The 22,980-nt window shown below is 45.4% G+C and overlaps 1 protein-coding gene across 2 annotated transcripts in view; it reads left to right on the forward strand.

Annotated features, from left to right (window-relative positions):
* Positions 1-22,973, forward strand: part of Asxl1 (ASXL transcriptional regulator 1) — a 76,573-nt gene extending 53,600 nt beyond the window's left edge. For both annotated transcript variants that reach the window (XM_059261665.1, XM_059261664.1), the window contains 9 exons: positions 11,040-11,160; positions 11,236-11,333; positions 13,126-13,219; positions 13,848-14,000; positions 15,184-15,347; positions 15,447-15,543; positions 17,824-17,929; positions 18,650-19,280; positions 20,055-22,973. In XM_059261665.1, coding sequence (XP_059117648.1) covers positions 11,040-11,160; positions 11,236-11,333; positions 13,126-13,219; positions 13,848-14,000; positions 15,184-15,347; positions 15,447-15,543; positions 17,824-17,929; positions 18,650-19,280; positions 20,055-22,946 — 4,356 coding nt within the window. In that variant the 3' untranslated portion in view covers positions 22,947-22,973. The remainder of the gene's footprint in view (positions 1-11,039; positions 11,161-11,235; positions 11,334-13,125; positions 13,220-13,847; positions 14,001-15,183; positions 15,348-15,446; positions 15,544-17,823; positions 17,930-18,649; positions 19,281-20,054) is intronic.
* The last annotated feature ends 7 nt before the right edge of the window (positions 22,974-22,980 follow it).

Raw genomic sequence — 22,980 nt, forward strand, 5'->3', positions numbered from 1 at the left:
TAGAGAATGTTTACTGTGACATTTATCTTCTTCCTTTCAATTTCTACTTCTGTTTGTTTAATTTTGGACATCTTTCATCTAACAGTTGTGCTTAAACATCTGCCAGTCCTTGCTGAGTCCTTCATATTGAGAGAACTGATGGGTTCTCTGCCGTGAGCACTGAGTGGCTAGGATAGAGAGATGGAAACCCATGTGGTTTGGGGGGCTCCTCAGTTACCTGCTTGAAGGTGTATTCTGTTAAGTTCTGGTACCTGTCTTGCTGTTTCTCTTCCTCTCCCTCTGTTTCTGGTACTGTAGATAAACCTAGAACCTTGGAACACTCCTGCTTCAGCCTCCATAGTAGCTGGGAATACAGGCTTAGGTCACTAGACCTGCAGTCCTTTGAATGCTTGCCAGTCAGCTAAGAACAGGTGAGGTGGTTTGGGGGATCTCTGGAAGCCCCTCTGGGAACATAGCTCTTTTGTATGTTGTCTTTGTTCTTACTTAGAATATGGCATATTACTCCCCATTTCCCTTGTCTGTGCCTATTGTCTTCTCTTTGAGAATTTCTTGGGTTCAGCCTAACTAGAACATAAATACTGCAGTTCTTCCAGAGCTGGAAGAGTATTGCTTGAATGGCAGGGAAATGACCTGAGGAATCTGCTTATCCAGAATAATAGCAAGTTCTCCTTTTGGCAGCCCATGTTTCCCTTCTGTCTGCAGTGGTTCGTGATACTTCCCCATCCCTGTGCCCTTGGATTTTTGAACTTCTATCTGGCTTATTCTTAGTGACGTTTCCTCTGTAACATTAGATTTTGAGTTTTCTTCTCCTGCCAAGTCACTTAGCTTCCTTCCCAGCTGCCTTCTAGATTCTGCTCATATCCTTCACTTTGCTGTCTTCCACCTCCCCTTCTCTTTGTGCACTGCGTCTTTATTATTCCTTTGTATCCGTTCTTTTGATGCAGCAGGGGATGAAGAGAGGCATGTATTTGGTTGCTATATTTAAACATAGGAGTTAAGCCTTCCTGCAGAAAAGGTGGGGAATGACCTTGACTTCCACCAATGACCTTCCTCTTCCCACCTACTCAGTAAGCCAGGTTTCCTCCTATATGTGGCCATGAAAAAAATATGTGCTATTTTGTTGCTATAAATATGGTTTTACTCCTTAACTGTTGTTTAGTATTGTACCATTTCAGTCTTAACTTTTATTTCCAGTATAGGTTATTAAGACTTTTCAAGATGCTTCCAAGTTTTTCACTATTAAAAACTGGTTGGGGCTGAAGAGGGCTTAGCAATAAAGAGCACTGGCTGCTCTTGTAGAGGACCCAAGTTTTGGGTTCCCAGCACCCACTTGGCAGCTCATAACCCCCTGTAACCTCAGTTCCAAGGGGTCTGATGCCCTCTTCTGGCATAAGCACATGATGTAAACATACATGGTAGCAATACACATAAGATAAAAATAAATGATTCCTTAATTTTTTGATATAAGTGGCAGTACTTGTAGAGTCTGGGCCTTGATGATATAGTCCATTAATTTTCTTCACATTTTATAATTGATGGGAAAAGTGAGATTATAAAGTCTTAATCCTTTGAACATTTTTTCATTGTTGTTGATAGCCCTGGCATTCTTGGTGTAGCTCAGGGTGACCTGGAAGTCATAATTACCCTCTTGCCTCAGCTTTCCAAGTGTTGGGATTATAGGTATGTGCCACCTTGCCTATCCTTTTTCAAATATTTTATTGAGAAATTGTGTCTGTCAGTCTCAGAAGGCAGCATCCTTCAGGTGGGTCCTGGGACTTGACCTTCGATCATTAAGCTTGGCAGAAAATGCTGAGTAATCTCTCTGGCCCGATTTTTTAGACTGTTTATTTCACTTGGTATGTATATACATTTTACTTTAAAAATACTAAGATGTATTTGATTATGTGTTGCTGGTGGTGCTAATATGGTGCTAATAATACTATTACATTACCATTTTAAAGTCAAGAAATTATGCATTCTAAAGTATATCTAGACTTTAGGGTTTCAGAGGAATAGTGAGCCATGGTTACCATTAACTACAAACTTGTCCTGCAGATGTGGGTGGCAGATCACAGGAGAATTTTATTTTTGGTTGATGGAAACTCCTTTTTGTCACACAGTTTGAAACTCTTATTACAAGTGTGCTCACTTTAAACATAATAGTACTTCCTTTATTTACTTCTTTGACAGCTGTAATATTGAAATGAATTTTAAACTCAATAGAACTATTTTATATCAAATTTAAGAGAAATGACAAAATCTCAGTTAGAGAGATGAGTCTGTGGTTAAGATCACTGACTCCATGTCCAGAAAACCCAGTTCAATTCCCAGCACCCACATTGCAGCTCACAACTTCTATAATTCAATCCCAGGGAATGTGATGCCCATTCTGACCTCCATGGGCACTAGGCACACTTGGAGAGCACAGACATACATGCAAACAAAACACTCAAACACATTAAGTAAAATAAAAATTCTTTAAAATCAAATAATGAAGTTTGGGGGCTGGTGAGATAGCTCAGTGGTTAAGAGCATTTGTTACACTTGCAGAGGACCTGAGTTTGAGTCTTGGCACCCACAAAGTACTTCATAACTGTCCACCACTCCAGTACCAGGCAATCCTATGCCCTCTTCTGAACTCTGTGGTCCACAAACACACATGCAGGCAAAACACTCATACATCGAATAAAATAAATCCGGCAGTGGCACAGGCCTTTAATTCCAGCACTCGGGAGGCAGAGCCAGGAGGATCTCTGTGAGTTTGAGGCCAGCCTGGTCTACAGAGTGAGCTCTAGGACAGGCCCCAAAACTACACAGAAAAACCCTGTCTCGAAAAACCAAATAAATAAATAAAATAAATAAATCTAAAATAGTGTTTAAAAATGAAGTTTTAGGGCTGGAGAGATGGCTCAGAGTTTAAGAGCACTGGCTGCTCTTCCAGAGGTTCTGAGTTCAATTCCCAGCAACCACATGGTGGCTCACAACCATCTGTAATGAGATCTGGTGCCCTCTTCTGGCCTGCAGGCATACATGTAGGCAGAACACTGTATACATAATAAATAAATCTTTTTTTAAAAAAAAATGAAGTTTTAAGCACACATTAAGTTTGCTTTAATAGTTTTAATTCTTAATGATTTATGTAACAAAATCACAACATCATTAGATGTTTTAGACCAACGTTTACCAAGGCATAATTGACTGACCATACAATTTTCTCCAATTTGGTGACTTTTTAATATATTCATAAAGTTATACAATAGTTACCATGCTGTAATTCTAGAACATTTTTATCACCCCCGAAAGAAACAAACCCTTTAGTGGTGTCATTCACTATCCCCTCTTTTCATCCCTGAGCAACTACTCATTTAATCACTGGAGTTTAAAAGAAGCACCTCCGTGCTGGGCAACTTTTTTAAAAAAATGTTTGAGAGTATCGTTACATCATTTCCCCATCCCCTTTTCTCTCTCCAAATCCTGCTATGTACTGCCCCCCGTCCCCTTGCTCTATTTCAAATTCATGGCCTTCTTTTTTCTTTGTTATATATATGTATGTGTATATGTATTCCTACATAATTACAACCTGCGCAGTCTGTATAGCATTACATGCATGTATGTTTTCAGAGCTAACATTTGGTAACCATTGGGTGTGCTCTTCCCTGGGGAAGACTATTTCTTAATGGCCTGTAGTCCTTTGTCTAGGGTTGAGGCCTGCTGAGCTTTCCCTCTCCATTTTAGCTAGCCTCTTAGTGCCATGTTTGTTCAAGTCATGTTTGGGCAGTCAGGTTGATGATACTTCATGCTGTAGTTTCTGACTTTTCTAAGACAGGGTCTTAATAGCAAACTGTCTTTCTCTGGTAAAATCCTGCCTCTTCTGAAGTGATCCCTGAGCCTTGGTTGTACCAGTTATGTTGTAGATATATCCATTGGGACTGGGCTGCACAACTGCATTTTCATTTGTTATGGTTTTCAACAGATCTCTATCTGTTGCAAAGAGAAGTTTCCCTGATGAGGGGTGCACTTTCCTAGCTAGACCCTAGAGAAGGATGTCAGTGTCCTTTACTACCAGCAGAGGCTGATGGATCTCTGAATTCAATACCAGCCTGCTCTACATAGTCTGTTCCATGCAACCCAGGGCTATATAGTGAGACCCTGTCTTACAAGAGTATTTGTCCTTGTCCTGTTTTTGAAAAATACCTTTGATGTTTGAGGCCCTTTGCTTTTCTATGTAGGAGAGGGAGGTGTGTCTGTGTCTGTGTCTGTCTGTGTAGAGCTGGAGACATGGCTCAGAGGTTAAGTCTACTTGCAAAGGACCCCAGCCTAGTTCCTAGCACTCACATGGTAACTCACGGCCATCTCCTAACTCAAGTTCCAGAGGATTTGGTATCCTCTTCTGGTCTCTTTGGACACCATGCATGCGTGTGGTTCACATATGTACATGCAGGCAAAACATCCATTCATATAAAATAAATCTTTAAAATAACTAAGATATGTTGACTTGCATTGTAATTCGAGTATCCTTTGGCGGGGAGAATTGACATTTTTTTCAATTCTGAACTTTCTTAATAATATGGTGTTGAGGCTGGAGCGATGACTCAGCAGTTGAGAACACTTGGCTGCTCTTTCAGAGAACCCAAGTTGAATTCCCAGCACTCACATGGTGGCTCAACCATCTATAACTCTAGTTCCAGGAGATCTGATGCTCTTTGCCGGCTTCTACAAGAGTATCAAGTATACATGTGGTTCACAGATATACAAAACATCCAGACACATAAAATAAGTTTAAAAAATAAAAACAAAACATGATGTAGCTCTCCACTGAGATTTTTAAATCTTTCTCATAATTTTATATTTTTTTCCCTAATATTGTATTTCTCTTGTGGAATTTATGTGTGGGTAATTTATGGTCTGTGTTTTCTGTCCTCATTTGTGATGTTATTATTGATGTTAATGTTGCTTTTTTTATGTATGACATAATTGTTTGATTGTTTGGGAATTTTACATCATGTATCCCAATTCTGCTTACCTCCCAATCCCTCTGTATCCTCCCCTCACCCCTGCAATATCCCCCAAAAAATTAATTTAAAACAAACAAAACAAACAAACAAACAAAACCCACATTGCTCCTCAATCTTTGAAGCACCTCTTCATTCATCCTAGTGGCATTGGGTGCTGCGGTGTGTCACACAGTATACCCTTTTGTCCAATCAGCCTCACCCACAAAATGTTCATTGCTGTGGCTTATTGGTCTGGTTCAAGGCCTCTGGCATAACCTCATCACTGCACTCTCACTGAAACTCCGCTTGGATATCCTGCTGTTGCCCTGACTCATGGAGATCCTGTGGCTATTGTTCTCCAGGACTAGTCCCTTCACACACTCCAGCAGGTCATAGATGGGGTAGATGTTATGGTGGGCCAACCCAAGGCCCAGGATGTGGGTCTGGGTGGTAGTTGAGCTGGCCCACTGGTACGCCCTCAGGTGAGGGGCAGAGCTAGCTCACCCACACTCATGGTGAGGGCCATCTGTCCTAAGTGCTGGGGGTGGGGTGGGCTCTCCTGCTGTAGTGCCCAGCAGGGAGCAGGGCCAGTGAGGGGTGGGATCAACTCAGCATGGCCCTAAGATTTCAACACACATGGCTCCTATGACCCCCTATGGCAACACAGGCCATGGACATCATCACAGACCCCAGCTGCATTAGGAGCATGGATCTAGACATGACTCTGGGCAGCAGCTTGGGCCTGGATGTCACTATGGCTCCAGTGGCAGCACAGGCCACCCAGATCAGTATGGCCCTGGTGGCGGCACCAACCTCAGACACCAACATGATCTCAGGTGGCTGTCCAGGCCCTAGACATCTACACAGCCCTCATTAGTAACAGGAGTCAGGGACATCAGCTCAGACCCTGGCTGCTGCTGGGCCATGGGCCCAGACATAGCCCTAGGCAGCAGTCTGGGCCTGGACAACACCATGGCTCCATGTAGCAATACAGGCCACCCAGATCAGCACAGCCCTGGTGCCTGCATGGCCCTAAGACACCAGCATGCCACAGGATGTGGCCTAGAACCATGGCACCATAGGCCATGAATCTTGGTTGTAGTGGACCACAGACCCAGATACAGTCCTCATCTGTCACCATGGCCCCAGGTGCCGGCCCAGACCCCTGGCATCAGCATGGCCTTCGACAGTATCAGGAGCCATGGACATCAAGACAGACCCTGGCCTGGACAAGACCATGGTCCCAGGTGTCAGCCCAGATCACTAGGATCATCGGGGCCCCGGTGACAGCATGGCCTCAAGTGCCAACATGGCCATGGGTTATGGCCTAGGCCCCCAGGGATCCATTGGCCACGGACATCAACACAGACCCTGGTTGTGGTAGGACCACCGGCCTAGACATGGTCCTCATCAGCAGACTGGGCCCAGGTGTCACCATGGCCCCAGGTGACAGCTCAGGCAACTCAGATTGTTGTGACTCCAGAAGAAGCATGGCCCTCAGACACCACCATGGCCCCAGGTGGTGGCCCAGACCCCTGGCATCAGCATGGCCCTCATTGGTATCAGGAGCCACAAATATCAACAAAGACCTTGGCTGTGGTAGGGCCATGGACTCAGACAGGGCCCCCACATGCAGCCCAGGCCCAGACATCACATGGCACCTGTGGCAGTGCAGGCCACTCAGATCTGTATGGCCCAGGCTCCAGCGTGACCCTCGGACAATAAAATGGCCACAGGTGGCAGTGCAGACCCTGGGCATCCTCATGGCCTTTCTGACAATATGACTCACGGGCATCAATATAAACCCCGGCTGCAGTAGGACCACAGACCCAGACATGGCCGCAGCCCAGGCCCGGACATCCCACTGCGCCCAGGTGGCAAGCAGGTTGCCAACATCAGTCCATTCCTTACTACCCTCTCTTCTTCAGAACTGCCTCTTACCACAGCACACACCATTCCACCTCCCCTTCTCTCCTATTTCTCCACCATATCCTTGTTCATCATAATGGCACCCACCCCAAGGGCACTGGGCCGGCCTGTAGATGCCTTCAGGCAGCCCGTATTATAAGGACCCAGACGGCCCTGTTAAGTGTTTGCCCCTTCTGAGAGTACGTGGCTTTCCCTGAGCCGTGTTTTGTTTTTTGTTTTGTTTTTAAGGAGGATATTTATGAATGAGGGGGTCTCAGACAACTACTTTAGGCTATACTGAGATTCATATTGTAATCAGTGACCTTGAACTCCTGGTCCTCCTGCCTCCATCTCCCAAGTGTTCAGGTTGCAGGGAGTCACAGATGTTAGGCAAGCGCTCTCACAAACGTGAGTTATATTCCCAGCTATGTTGCTTGATTTTTGCATATGATCTTGACCCTCACAGTGTGATACGTTCTCTTCACTAGATCCGAGTCTCTTCAATCTTCACACACTATCCACATGTGTGTGCCCCTACCAATAACAACATAATAGAGGATTTTTATAAAACAATACTTTAGATAAATAATAGGCAAATGTGGGCAAAAAACTACATTGGAGATGTTTGTGGTATTCTTTAACGGACTCTCTGAAAATTTGGTCTTCTTAATAGGAGGACAGAGTATAACTAATGAGGACATTTTTTAAAAATGCCCAACAAGGCTGTGAGGTATTGGATAGTGGTGGAGTCCTGCTTGCCTAGCATTCTTGAGATCCTGAGTTCCATCTGCAGCAGTTGGGAGGTTGGTACAGCATCTTTAGTGTACATAAAGATCAAAATTAAAACCATGAGTACCATTGCCCTGCCCATAGGATGGCAACACCAAGTATTTGTGACTATGTGGTGGTGTAGGTACAAAGTCTAGATGCTATAACTGTAATTCTTGCTTGATAACTTTTGTTACATGTAATTTTACTATGTTAAAGTTAAAATCTTCCTTTTTGGTTAGACAGAAAAGGGGAAGTACTGTGGGATGGTCTTTCTGTATGCTGTGAATATGTGTTGCTACCATTGGTTAATAAAGAACCTACTCTGGCCTGTAGCAAGACAGGTTATAGTCAGGCAGGAAATTCAAGGAAAGATACAAGGAGAAGGAAGACAGAGTTGGGGAGACGCTGAGCGCTGCTGGGGGAGCAAGATGTAATGGAACACAAGTAAAGCCACGAGACACATGGTGATACATAGATGAATAGAAGTGGGTTAATTTAAAATAAAAGAGCTAGTTAGCAGTAAGCCTGAGCCATAGACCAGTTTGTAATTAATATTAAGCCTCTGACTGGTTATTTGGGTACCAGTGGGCAGGGAGAAAAGCTTCCAGTTACATTGTGGGGACTGGAGCTCTCATACAGTGAGTGCTGTTGGGAGTGTTTAGGCTGACTAGTGAATTTTTTTCTTTTTCTTTTTTTTTTTTTTCTAGTGAACTTTTAAGATTAAAAAAAAATAGCATTCTGGGCCTGGAGAGATGGCTCAATAGTTAAGAGCACCAGCTGCTCTTCTAGAGGTCTTGAATTCAATTTCCAGTACTCACATGGCAACTCACAACAGTTGATAACTGTAGTTCCACGGGATCTGATGCCCTCTTTTGGTATGCAGATGTACATGCAAATAAAACACCTAAATACATAAATAGTTTTTAAAAATAACATTTTATTAGTACTATGAGAATTTCATGTTTTGATCATAATCGCCACCCCCACTTCCTCCTAACCCCTATTGAGCTTTCTGTACTGTGACCGTGTTATTAGTCTCCATAGTGTCAATTCCTCCACAGTGGTTCAACATTGGTCTTCTTGCTGCCTCTAACTTTATCTCCTATATACACAGTTCTCCATATTCCTACTGAAACCTAGTTGATTGAGTTTGACATATTTGCTCATCCTACTATCTAGAACTTCATTATGTTCCCTTGGCCCACCCGTCTGCCTGTAGCTAGCTTCTTTCTAACTCAGCTTTTAATAGCCTACTTGTGAGATTGCTCAGTGGCTTGAGGTACTTGCCATTTGAGCTTGGTGACTGACCTAAGTTCAATTACCAGAACCCACGTGAAGGTTGAAGGAGGGAACCAGTTCCACAAAGTTGTCCTCTGACTTCCATGTGCACGCTAGTATCTCCGCACCCCGCCCCTCCCCATAATAAATTATTTAGGCAGCTTAAAGATTTAGACACTTAAGCTCCATCCTTGAAACCTTGGTCCCTTTTTCTCTGCCTCCGTGTGTTAGGTGACCCATTTTCTGGGCTCCCACAGCTCTCTGCATACTCACATTCGGTTATTGTTATTTATATTAGAATCATTTTTTTCCCCTGTTCAGATAAGATTCTTGAGTTAGGGTTTCTATTGCTGTGAAGAGACTCCATGACTATGGCAACTCTTTTATTAATGATATATATATAGTATTCTGCCTGCGTGTATGCGTGCAGGCCAGAAGAGGGCATCAGATCTCATTATAGGTGGCTGTGAGCCACCATGTGGTTGCTGGGAATTGAACTCGCGACCTCTGGAAGAGCAGCCAGTGCTCTTAACCTCTGAGCCATCTCTCCAGCCCCTATGGCAACTCTTATAAAGGAAAACATTTAATTGGAGCTTGCTTGCAGTTTCAGAGGTTTAATCTATTGTCATCATGGGGGGAAGTATGGCGGCATGCAGGTATAGTGCTGGAGATGTAGTTGAGAGTTCTACATCTGGATCCAAGGGCAGCAGGAAGAGAATGTCGTTAGGCCTGGCTTGAGCTTCTGAAACCTCAGAGCCCTCCCCCAGTGACATACCTCCTCCACAAGGCCACATATGCTCCAACAAGGCTACACCTCTTAATAGTGCCACTCCCCATGAGCCTATAAGGGCCATTTTCCTTCAACCATCATAATAGGTGATTCCCACTTCTTCCCAGCAACTAATGTGGGGTAGCTTATAAGGAGGTGCTGTCTAAGTGTTTAATAAATATATATTAATGCAAATATAGACCATGTGATTTGTTTGTTTTGTTTTGGGTTTTTTGTTTGTTTTGTTTTGGGTTTTTTGTTTGTTTGTTTTTTGAGATGGGGGTTTCTCTGTATGGCCCTGGCTGTACTGGAGACTGTAGTTTTCTTAATAATATTTGTGAAAAGAACTTGATAGGAAAGCTCACAGAAGATAGAAACATCGATACGTCAGTACTTTAAATCTGGGAACTAGAAATCATGAATAAATAAAAAAGAATACTTTAGAGCTGAGGATGTGGCTTACCTAGTTAGTAGAGTGCTTGCTTGCATGCACAAAGCCCTGGTTCAATTCCCAACATCATATAAAACCAGGTGTGATGGTGCATGCCTATAATCCCAGTGTTTGGGAGGTGAGGCAGAGGCAAGAGGATCAGTAGTTCAAGTTTGAAATACATGAGACTATCTCAAAACAAAAAGAAAATAGTATTTTAAATCTTGGTAGGTGCAGGGGATCATTGGAACAGTCATGGAAGGGGGGTTGTAAATCCATCTTCAAAAGCATGTATTGTGTGCCTGCACCACCTTTTGGTGGTGTTTCTCTGGGCTTCAGAGGCTGTTGAGCTCGTCTATGCATCAGGACAACCAAAGGGTTCGCAGCACCATGGTCTACCTCACCACCTGTCTGCCCTGGTTACTGTGAAGGCCATCTAACCATCCATCTTGTTTTGGTTGGTTATGCCATAGTGTTCAAGAGATGGCTGCTTCAAGGAGCAGAAAAAAACTGGTTATCCTCAACCTGAACATGATCCAGCATTTGATTGGCAATGGTGCTAATCTCTCTAAGCCTATGGAGAAACACCTGGGTCTTTCTGACCTTTCCCCTCTGTGTCCTATAATGATTGCAAATGCTGGGAGACATCAGAGGAAATGAGCATGAGAATCCTCTTAGCTTCTTGCAAACAGAATCAGAACCCATAGTGTCAGAAACAAGCTGACAGAAGTGAACACAGCAGGGGCTGAAAGGTCAAGGACCCTAAAGCTGTAATGTAGAGCTCTTGGTTGGATTTGATGGTCAAAAAAACCCATGTATTTCAGAATGTCTGCTGTGCTTGTTGGATTTGAAAGGTTTTGTTCACCTGAGTTTTAACTTACTGTCATAGAAGGATGCTGTGCAGTGGTCTCGAAATGTAGCTGCAGCGGATGGAGACGAGCCAGAGGACTCAGCTGATGTGGAAAGCTGTGGGTCTAATGAAACCAGCACCGTGAGTGGTGAAAATGATGGTAAGTGCTAGAACAAGAGGTGAGAAGAGGCCAAGCAGTTCCTAGGGACTAAACTTTTGTTTTCCCGTCTTCTAGTATCTCTGGATGAAACATCGTCGAATGCATCCTGTTCTACAGAGTCTCAGAGCCGGCCCCTCTCCAATTCCAGGGACAGCCACAGGGCTTCCTCACAGGTAATGAGGTGCATTGGTGGCAGGATCAGAGTGGGTAGGTGAGAGCAGGCACATGATAGAGTTCTTTCATCTTCAGCAGATGGTCTGGAGATAGGTGTGAAGAGTGAAGAGAATAAAACTGGTTGTTATGTCAACATTCTACTTTATTTTGAGACAGGGTCTTGTCTTACGGTGTAGTTGTGGCTATGTAGTCTGTCTAGCCTTGAACTTGCTATGTAGACAAGACTAGTCTTGAACTCAGAGCAATCTGTTTACCTCTTCCCTTCCAGTGCTGGGATTAAAGATACATACCACGCTACCCCACTGCTAGTAACAGTTTTAGAAGCAGGCTGTAGAGAACTGCATATTAGGCCTGAGAATAGTGCCTAGGTAATTATGTGGATGGTTTTCTTGTTTTTTGGTTTCTCAAGACAGGGTATCTCTGTAGCCCTGGCTGTCCTAGACCAGGCTGGCTTCAGACTCAGAGATCCGCCTGCCTCTGCCTCCTGAGTGCTAGGATTAAAGGAGTGGGCCACCACCACCCAACTGTAATTATGTTTCTCCTTCCTCCATTTCTCTCTTATTTTCCTATGTAGCCAAGGATGGCCTTGAACTCCTGGTCATCCTGTCTCTGTCTCCTAGATGCTCCTAAGTACTTTGATTCTAGGTGTGTGCTATCGTACTTACCTCATCCTGCTAGTCTTACACCATGTTTGTAAATGTCCAGGAAGAAGTCACAGTGCATTGAGAATATGAGAACATGTACTTGAGAGGCAGCAGTTAGAAAGATGAGCCTGCCAACTTCCTTTTCTTCTACAGTGCTGGGGATGGATCCAGGGCCTTGTACAGGCTAGGCAAACACTCTACCACTGAGCTATATACTCAGCCCCCTGTCACTTCCAGCTGTGACAAGTTCCTTATCTATAGGATGGGAACGATGGTGTATGATTACTTTTTTTTTTTTTTTTTTTTTTTTTTTTTTGGTGCATTGATATTAGACTATACCTGTACTAACATTGCCTGGGAGATTTGTGTGCATGTGAACTCCCTTTTTTCTTTCTTTCTTTCTTTCTTTCTTTCTTTCTTTCTTTCTTTCTTTCTTTCTTTCTTTCTTTCTTTCTTTTTTTGGTTTTTCGAGACAGGGTTTCTCTGTGTAGCTTCGCACCTTTCCTGGAACTCACTCTGTAGCCCAGGCTGGCCTTGACTCACAGAGATCTGCCTGCCTCTGCCTCCCAAGTGCTGGGATTAAAGGTGTGCACCACCACCGCCCGGCGTGAACTTAAAGATTTATTTCTCTTTATTTTATGTATATGGATGTTTTGTTTGCTTGTGTGTATGTGTACTGTATATATGTTCTAGAGTAGGGCCTGAAAAGGAATCGGATCTCTTGGAATTAGAGTTACAGATGCTTGTGAGCTGCCATGTGGGAATCAAACCCTGGTCCTCTGGAAGAGAAACTGGTGTTCTTAACTCCTGAGTCATCTCTCCAGACCCTAACCTGGGGGGCGGGGGTGTGTGTGTGTGTGTGTGTGTGTGTGTGTGTGTGTGTGTGTGTCTGTCTGTCTGTCTGTCTGTCTGTCACTGGCCACAGTTTGTGGAGTTAAAAGGAAGACTTTGGAGAGTCAGTTCTCTTCTTCCCCTATTGGATTTTGGGATTGAACAAAGGTCATCAGGTTTATGTAGCAAGTGCCTTTAGCCATTGAGCCCCTTCACATGAACTCTTAGGAGTGAAGGAGTAGGACAAAGCCAAAGAAGTGCTGTAGTGGCCCTGGGATGACTCCTTTCTTCTTTTAAATCCCCCCTGGAAACACAGGCAAACAAACAAAAGAAAAAGACGGGGGTCATGCTGCCTCGTGTCGTCCTGACTCCTCTGAAGGTAAACGGGGCCCACGTGGAGTCTGCGTCAGGTACGTGTGGCCTCGGTGGTTGTGGTGCTTTTTCCTGGGGTCCTGGAGACCTGGCTCGGTCAGCAGCCTTTGACTTAGCAGTGTGATACCAGTAGAGTTGTTGAGTCCAAGAGCCATGAAAACCAACCCAGGAAGGCAGTGTATTGTTGTGGTGAGGGCTTCGTGTTGGGTTCTGCCATACACCCTCCTCTTGCCTCCAGAGTCGGCTGTGAACATCTAATGATAACTTTGCCAGTGCTTTGTAGTTTGGCATAAAAGCTGTGGTTTGCCATTCCTTTTTTTTTTTTTTTTTTTTTTTGGTTTTGGTTTTGGTTTTTCGAGACAGGGTTTCTCTGTGTAGTTTTGCGCCTTTCCTGGAACTCACTTGGTAGCCCAGGCTGGCCTTGAACTCACAGAGATCCGCCTGCCTCTGCTTCCCGAGTGCTGGAATTAAAGGCGTGCGCCACCACCGCCCAGCAGTTTGCCATTCTTTAGTGATATTTTAAAGCTACACCGTTAGGTGGTGGTCTCTGCGAGCCAAGGGCTGGGAGCCAGAAGCATATCAGGGAGAATTGGGGTAGCTAAACTTGTCTGAGAGCCATGGGTATAGCGTGTGATGCTTTTGACCAGTGGAATGCTGTGCCCTCAGGGTTCTCAAGCCGCCATGCTGATGGTGAAAGCGGAAGCCCGTCCAGTAGCAGCAGTGGCTCTCTGGCCTTGGGCAACACTGCTAGTCGAGGCCAGGCAGAGGTCACCCGAGACCCTGCCCCACTCTTGAGAGGCTTCAGGAAGCCAGCTACAGGTGAGTGGGTTAGCACATGTTTCTCTACCTATAAAAGAGCCCCCTGAAGGTAAAAAGATGGTATCTTCTCCACTTTTTCAGTTTAATTTTGCCTCTTGGGTGTAACCTGCTATATTTTGATTTTTTTTTCCTCTTATTTTGATTATTTCATTTGAGTAAAGTCCTGTAGGCAGAAATAGACTCACATTGCTTCTTATCTGTCACTGTGGGGACTGGCCTGTACCTGCCTTGATATTGTTTCATAAGTGTTCAGATTGCTGTCTTCTCCGTGAAGAATCCCTACGTCCATTTTTGGAGGTGTAGCATCCTGCTGACACTCAACATCAGCAGTCAGTTAGACGCTCCATTGTTTTAGCCTAGGCAGTGTGTTGAATGGTAGCATGTGTTGAATTTGGAGCATGCAAACAAACTCAGTAGGGCTGTCTGCAAGACTAGTGTGCTGTTTGCTATTTCAGGATTGGTTTCTTAGCCCACCAGCTATGGTTGTGTCGTAGTTGGACTGTGTGAAACTGAAGACTAGCTTTGGATTCTGAAAATTAGAATGTGTCATTCCCAAGTGAAAGTGAAGTGAGCCTTTACTATTTTGATGTAGTTACAATTCAGCAGCAATGCTTAATCCAAGATGTCCAGTCTCTACTTATAATGATTTTTTTTTCAAATAAAAATAGCATTTGCATACATCAGAGAGGTATGACCCTTCATTTGGCTTTTAATAACCCTTAGTACAGCCGGGCGGTGGTGGCGCACGCCTTTAATTCCAGCACTCGGGAGGCAGAGCCAGGCGGATCTCTGTGAGTTCGAGGCCAGCCTGGTCTCCAAAGCGAGTTCCAGGAAAGGCGCAAAGCTACACAGAGAAACCCTGTCTCGAAAAACCAAAAAAAAAAATAATAATAATAAAAAAATGACCCTTAGTACATGTCTGCCTGTAGAACATACCTCTTTTACAAAGCCTTCTGTGTAGGTGTTTCTGTAGCCCACTAACTAGACTGGCTTCTCCAGTTTGGCTTTGTGGAGCTTGTTCTCTAATCTTAGTGGGAAGCTTAGAACCTGCCCTGTCTGATTTTCTTGGGAAGAATGTCTTCCTCCCTTTGGCTTTGATCCCGGGGGAGGCAAGCCTGAGTGTTCGCAGGATCTTTTTTTTTGGTTAAGCTGAAAATTTATACCCTTACTTCCAAAACTGCAGGTCAGATGAAGCGCAACAGAGGGGAAGAGGTAGATTTTGAGACACCTGGGTCCATTCTTGTCAACACCAACCTCCGTGCTCTGATAAACTCTCGGACCTTCCATGCCCTGCCAGCACATTTCCAGCAGCAACTCCTCTTCCTCCTGCCTGAAGTGGATAGACAGGTGCCAGTGCACACTTCCTCTTGGTCTCTGTCTGTCTAGGCGGGCTCCTGTGCTCTGCAGTTGCCTTACTCTTCTCATTTTGTCCCTTGCCCCTCCTAGGTGGGAACAGATGGCCTGCTGCGCCTCAGCAGCAGCGCACTCAATAATGAGTTTTTCACCCATGCAGCTCAGAGCTGGCGGGAACGCCTTGCTGATGGTGAGTAGACTTCGTCACACATACCTTGAGAGGCCTGTCGTGTGTGTGGTATTTTGTAGCTCTGAGGTTAAGAGTATTGCCTGCAGCTGGGCGGTGGTGGCAGCGACCTTGAATCCCAGCTCTCGGGAAGCAGAGGCAGGCAGATAGATCTCTGAGTTCCAGGACAGGCAGAGATATACATAGAAACCCTATCTCAGAAAAAGAAAAAAATGATGTTGCCTGCTCTTCCAGAGAACCCAGTTTCAATTCCCAGCACCTCCGTGGAAACTCAGAATTGTCTATTACTCTAGTTCTTGGGGATCCGATGTTCTCTTCTGGCCTCCTCCTAGGGTGTGAGGTACGATCATGATGCATGCATTTACATGCAGACAAAATACCCATACATGCTAAGCTAAAAAAACAACGGAAGCACTATTACCTCTCAGGCTTTTGTCTAAGATCAAGTGTAAAATCCAGGTGCTCATTTTTACTACGTCTTTCTCAAAGGATATTAATGTAAGGTAGGCTTTGCTCACAATACTAATAAATGTGGTGTTATTAATAGGACACACTGCTCTGAAAACACAACATCTTAGGGATATCCATTCTACATGTTCTTTTTACTATCAATAATATATATATTTATACCTTCTGGTAACGGATTGTGTGGATTGTTACCACCTCAAGATGACATACTCAGTGCCATCATGCTCTTTGTGTCATAGAGTAAATGCTAGTGTCTTTGAATTTAGTTTTCTATAGTAACTTTATGATAAATGTGTGGAGAGGATCCCAAGTCTACCCCTGGGTTTTCATTATTACTGTCGGTTTATGTACAGAGCTGGGATTTATTACAGCAAAATCATATAAAGTAAAATCAGCAATGGGAGAAGGCATAGGTTTCTGGAGTCCTTTCTGTGGAGTCAAGCAGGACATAAATGAATATCTCAGAAGTAAATTGACAGTGTGAAAATGTCTACCAGTGAAGTTTGGTAAAGACTTAGTACCCAGGATTTCTTTATGTATATATGTATGTTGTATGTTGATATGTGTACATGAGTCCAGGTGCCTTAGAGGCCAGAAGTGTTAGATTCCCTGGAGCTGGAGTTAGGAGTTGTAAGCCACCTGATACAGATTTTCAGAACTGAGCTGTTAACCACTGAGCCCTGGTACCCAGGATTTTATTGGGGCTGATTTTGTTGAAAGCCATTGCTAGTCTTAAAAGGAAACCAGGCACTCACTTTTCTTCATCTTCTTTATCAAGAGGTATTAATACAAGACGTTGGTGCCTAAAGAGAAAGCAGGTGTCTTTAGCGTGAATAACATTGTTGGCATCAAGAGCAGCACAATGAGCTACTCTTCAGTTAGGGTGAGCGTGAGAATACTTGAAGTCCATGTTCCCAGATGCCACCAGATGGGCAGCCTCAAAGATAAAGATTCAGATCTGCAATGGTAACGTTCTACATAGGGAGTAAGGATGGTTCTTCTGGTGGTTCATTGTTTTGATTAGTGTATTGCTTGCTCCTGACTAGTTATGGAGGAGTAAATATTTCTTACAGTAGAAGTGTTAGTTCTGTCCTGAGCATGCTATGAGAGGACCACTGATAGAGACAGGAGTTACATTCCATTTAGAACTGCCTGGTAGGGGCTGGGGGTGGGCCCGTTAGGAAGATGCTTACCATGTGAGCATGAGGACTTGATTTTGATGCCAGACCTGCGCACGCACGCACACACACACACGCGCACATACCACAATGTGTGGTAGCCTGCTACCCCCTCAGTGGCAGTCATCAATCCAGCACTGGGGAGGTGGAGATAGGCTTGATGGTCAGATAGCCTAGCCTAAATGGTGAGTCCTAGACCAGTGAAAAACCTTATTTCAAACAAAATACCCTTTATTTGGGTAGAAATGGCTCAGCAGTGAAGAATACTCTTCCAAAAGACACATTTGGTTTTGGGCACCCATGTTGGATGCTCCAGCTCTGGGGGATCTTACACCCTCTCCTAGCTTTAGCAGGTATCTGCATGCACACACACACGGTATACACTTATAGACATGGAAGTAAAAAGTAATCTTTAAAACAAGCAAACCAACTTTGATAGCTACCAAGGTTTTCCTCTGCCCTCCACATGCATGCATGGGCACATAGGTAAGTACACATGTGTGTACACACACACACACACACACACACACACACAAAACAGTAAAATATTTGTTATAGAACCAGAAAGCTTGGATGTCTGTAGGACAGGTACAGTAGTATCCCGAATTCACTAACTGGAAGTTATTTTTCTCTTTAGGTGAATTCACTCATGAGATGCAAGTCAGGATAAGACAGGAAATGGAAAAGGAGAAGAAGGTGGAGCAATGGAAGGAAAAGTTCTTTGAGGACTACTATGGACAGAAGTAAGGCACTGAGTGCTATGAGTTCTGGTCTGGGCATTTTAAGGGGACAGAGACAGTTGGTGTCCAAATACAGTTAGCCATTCATATCTGCGGGTTCTGTAAGCATAGATTCAACAAACTAGCTCAGATTATTTACAGGGGGAACTGTAGCTTTGAGAGAGTGTAGTGATCAGCACAGTCTTAACAACTGCTTGTGTCACACAGTGAAACTGGGTCTGTAGATGATTAGGAGACCTAATCTCGGGGCTGAGATGGACTTAAACCCAAGTGGTCAAGGCAAGCCTGGGGAATATAAAGAGAACTGCTTTTTTAAAAGCCTATCGGGGGAGACAGACTGCTTGTCTGGCATGTGGGAGGTAATGGATTGGATTCTTAGCATCACAAAACAAGAAATAAAGTATAGGAGCATGTAGGTAGGTTATATTACAAACATGCCATTTTGTCTAAGGAACTTAGGCATCCTTGGAGTTTGGCATCTACAGGATGTTCTGGATATCAAGGAATGAAGGTAGTATGTACATAAAAGCATAGAAATGGCTGTGGTTTGGCTCATTTTTTAATACTGTTCACACTAAAGTTAGTGTGTTTTTTCTGGGGTCAGTGCTGTGCACCATGCAGATTTGTTTCATTCTACCTAAGTTATCTGAGGTGCATATTGTTCATAGAAATAAAGATATGCACTCTCTGGCCTGTAGTTGATGGTGTGAGTTTGATTTGCAGATTGGGTTTGACCAAAGAAGAATCATTGCAGCAGAAAGTGGGCCAGGAGGAGGCCAAAACCAAGAGTGGATTGTGTGTCCCAGGAGAACCAGCACGGCCACAGCGTGGGCCCACCACCCGTCAACGGGATGGGCACTTTAAGAAACGTTCTCGGCCAGATCTCAGAACCAGATCCAGAAGGAATCTGTACAGAAAACAGGAGCCAGAACAAGCAGGAGTTGCTAAGGATGTAAATTCTGCACCAGATGTTTTACTCTCCAAAGATGGGAATGCTAAGACCAACTCAGAAGGGGTGAGCAGTCCCCCTAGGCCAGATGTGTCCTCTGTAGCCTCTGGACAGGAGGGTTCCAAGTGTCCCAGTGAACCTGTGGCTTCCCGGATCCAAGCAGAAACGGACAATTTGGCATGTGCCTCTACATCTCCAGACAGAATCCCTAGCTTACCTCAGGAAACTGTGGCTCAAGAGACAAAGGATCAGAAGAGGAAATCCTTTGAGCAGTCGGCCTCTGCATCCTTTCCCGAAAAGAAGCCCCGGCTTGAAGATCGTCAGTCCTTTCGTAACACAATTGAAAGTGTTCACACCGAAAAGCCACAGCCCACTAAAGAGGAGCCCAAAGTCCCGCCCATCCGGGTAAGAAACTTTGGTACCTAGAGTCCCAGGTGCCAGACTTCTTTTGAGGATCATGAGATTATGGAGCTTTTTGTCAGGACAAAGGGCAAGAGCAGAGGCCCTCAGGCCCTGTTATGAATTACATGGAGTACAAAACTGTCAGTAAGAAAGCTTCCCGTGACTGACAGAGGATGATGCATTTAAAATTATCTGGAGGTCAAAAATCCTCTGAGGTTTGTAGTTTTATTAGGTGTTACATTATTTGTTTAATGACCCACAGGTCCAGTTAGAAATTAAATTTGAAAGGTGTGTTTGGCTTACCCATACAATCCTAGCACTTGGAAAGCTAAAGCTGGGGGATTGCTACCAGTTCAAAGTCGGCTTGGGTTAACAACGAAAAACTTTGTATCGGTGGGTAAAGGAACTTGCTGCCAAACCTGATAACCTGAATTTGGGACTCACATGATGGAAGGAGAGAACCAACTCCTGTAAGTCATTCTTTGACTCCTCATGTGATTATGCCTCTGTGCATACATATACACAATAAATAAATGTCATAAAATTTTTTTTCAAGGAGGGAAAAAGGTGGGGAGATTTTCCTGCAGCATAAATGGTTCTTTAGTGGAGCCTGCTCAGATGAAGTGGTGTCATAGGTGGCCATTTCACTGATTATTTTAGTTTTTAGGAAAGTGAGTTTTCTAGGCCATGATGTCTAAGATAACTTACATCCCAGTTTTGCTATGTAGTTCCTAGGTCAGGTCACCCTGTTAAAACTACTATTTATGCTTCTTGCAGATTCAACTTTCACGTATCAAACCACCCTGGGTGGCTAAAGGTCGGCCCACTTACCAGATATGCCCCCGGATTGTCCCCATCACGGAGTCCTCCTGCCGGGGTTGGACTGGTGCCAGGACCCTCGCAGACATTAAAGCCCGTGCTTTGCAGGCCCGAGGGGCGAGAGGCCACCACTGCCATCGAGAGGCGGCAACCACTGCCATCGGAGGGGGGGGTGGCCCGGGTGGAGGTGGCAGTGGGGCCATCGATGAGGGAGGTGGCAGAGGCGGCGGCAGTGGTGATGGTGGTGAGGCCTGTGGCCACTCTGAGCCCAGGGGAGCCCCAAGCACCTCTGGAGAGAGTGCGTCAGATCTACAGCGAACACAACTACTGCCGCCTTGTCCTCTGAGTGAAGAGCACACTCCAGCTGAAGCTGCCTTGCCCAGAGCCAGAGGAGAGGACGACGTGGCTTCTCTCAGAAAGGAGGAGAGCTGCCTATTACAGAGGGTCCCAGGTGTGCTTACAAGTGGGCTGGAAGATGCCTCCCAACCCCCTATTGCTCCCACTGGAGATCAGCCGTGCCAGGCTTTGCCACCACTGTCCTCCCAAACTCCGGTGACTGAGAAGTTAGCAGAGCAGCCTAAGTTGCTTCTAGATGGTAGAACTGAGTGTGAGTCTGGTAATACTTCCTGGGAGAAGGGTAGTGAGGATCAAGGACCCACTCTCCCCTCAGAGAATGGTTCTGTACAGTCTCCAGTGGGAGATGTATTAGGAGGAAATGGCCAGGCCTTTGATGATAATCCCAGGGTGAAAGAGCTTGTCAGTGTGACACCTGCGTTTATATCTGAATTGTCATTGGCTAAGTACCTACAAGATGAATCTGCTGATGATGGATTAGGACTTGGTGACACAGGCCCCCTCAAAAGGGAAAGTGATAGACAAGAATCTTTGAATACTGAAGCTTTTGCATCTGGTGGTACTGCCTCCTGGGTACCCGTTCTGTCAAATTATGAGGTAGTGAAAGAGTCTGAGCCAGAAACCAGAGAAAATGCACCATTTCTGGAGCCCAGGGATGAAGAGGAATGGGAAAGAGCTGTTCCCCTCATGGCTGCCATGCCTGGGGAGTTGGCAGCCACGGGTGCGCCCCACTCTGAGAGCTGTGCTTCACTCTGGACAGCACCTCCTCCTGGAACCATGGGCAGCACTTGCAGTGATGGTGAGCAGGTGGACCTTGAAAGACTGGAGATGAAAAGCATATCTGAAACTCCAAGTCCTCACGGTGAGTCCACAGATACAGCCTCTGACTCTGAAGGCCACCTCACCGAGGACGGCAGTGAGGTGGATGCAAGTGAAGCCATGGAGGCAAAGGGGTTGGTGGTGGGCAGGAGTGGAAAGCAGGACTGGGCCCCATCCTCCTCGCTGTCCAAGGTGAGCAGGAACCTAAGTGTGCTTACAAGGACAGAAGGGATAGCGGCTTCTCAGAGCTGGGTGTCTAGAGTATGTGCAGTCCCACCCAAGATCTCAGACTCCCTGCTGCTATCCAGTACTGAATGCCAGCCCAGGTCTGTGTGCCCACCTAAGCCTGGTTCTTCGGTGGAGGTTACCAACCCTCTTATGATGCACCTGCTGCACGGTAACTTACCTCTCGAGAAGGTTCTTCCTCCAGGTCACAGAAGCAGCAAGCCAGAATCCCCACAGTTGCCATTTAGAGACCAGAGCCAGGATAGAGGTACTGTACAAGGTACTGGGGAAGACAATCGCCTAGTTGCCAGAAGCAGCTCTGGTTCTGCACTAGCTTTGAAGGAGTCTCTTCTGGCCCAGAGCTATGCAGCAAGCACTGGTCTTGGCAGGGCAAAGGCCTCCCAGGCTCCTGGAATGCCCCAGAAGATTGCATCGATGGTTCCAAGTTTAGACTCCCAGCATCCAGTGACAGAACTGACACCTTCCTCTGGCAGCCTGGAAGAAATAGATTCCAAAGAGCATTTCTCTTCCTTCCTTTGTGAAGAGCAGAAAGAAGCCCATTCCCAGTCCCAAGGCAGTGATCCAGGTACTGCCTCAGGCCAGTGTCCAGGAGATCACACTACCTCCGAAGTGCCATGTTTCTCCTCTGCAAATGTGAGCCTCTCCTTTGGTCCTGAGCAGACAGATAGGACCCTGGGTGATCAGAACAATGCTGGTAGTCAAGAGAAGAAACTATCTGGTCCTAGGAATACGATCCCCATCCTTCAGTGCCCCAGGTCTGGAGAGCAGACACCACTACCTGCTGAGGTCCCTCCAGTTTTTCCCAGTCGGAAGATAGAACCAAGCAAAAACTCGGTATCTGATGGTGTGCAGACTGCAAGGGAAGACTGGACGCCAAAGCCATCACCTGGCTCTGCTGGTGGCAACAAGACAGAGCAGACGTTCTCGAGGGATCCACTTAAGGCAGATGCAGAGGATAGAAAAGCTGCAGGGTGTAGTCCTCTGGAACTAGTAGGTCACTTGCAAGGGATGCCTTTTGTTGTGGACCTGCCTTTCTGGAAATTACCCAGAGAGCCAGGGAAAGGGCTAAGTCAGCCCCTGGAGCCTTCTTCCATTCCCTCCCAATTCAACATCAAGCAGGCTTTGTATGGGAAGTTTTCTAAACTACAGCTGAGTCCCACCAGCTTTAATTACTCCTCCAGCTCTGCCACCTTTCCCAAAGGCCTTGCTGGAAGTGTGGTGCAGCTGAGCCACAAAGCCAGCTTTGGTGCAGGCCACACTGCATCACTCTCCCTGCAAATGTTCACTGACAGCAGTGCGGTGGAAAGCATCTCTCTCCAGTGTGCATGCAGCCTGAAAGCCATGATCATGTGCCAAGGCTGCGGAGCATTCTGCCATGATGACTGCATTGGACCCTCAAAGCTCTGTGTATTGTGCCTTGTGGTGAGATAATAAATTATGGCCATTGGAAACATTGTACATTTAG

This window comes from Peromyscus eremicus, chromosome 4, assembly GCF_949786415.1.
Source record: "Peromyscus eremicus chromosome 4, PerEre_H2_v1, whole genome shotgun sequence".
NCBI classification, from domain to species: Eukaryota; Metazoa; Chordata; class Mammalia; order Rodentia; family Cricetidae; genus Peromyscus; species Peromyscus eremicus.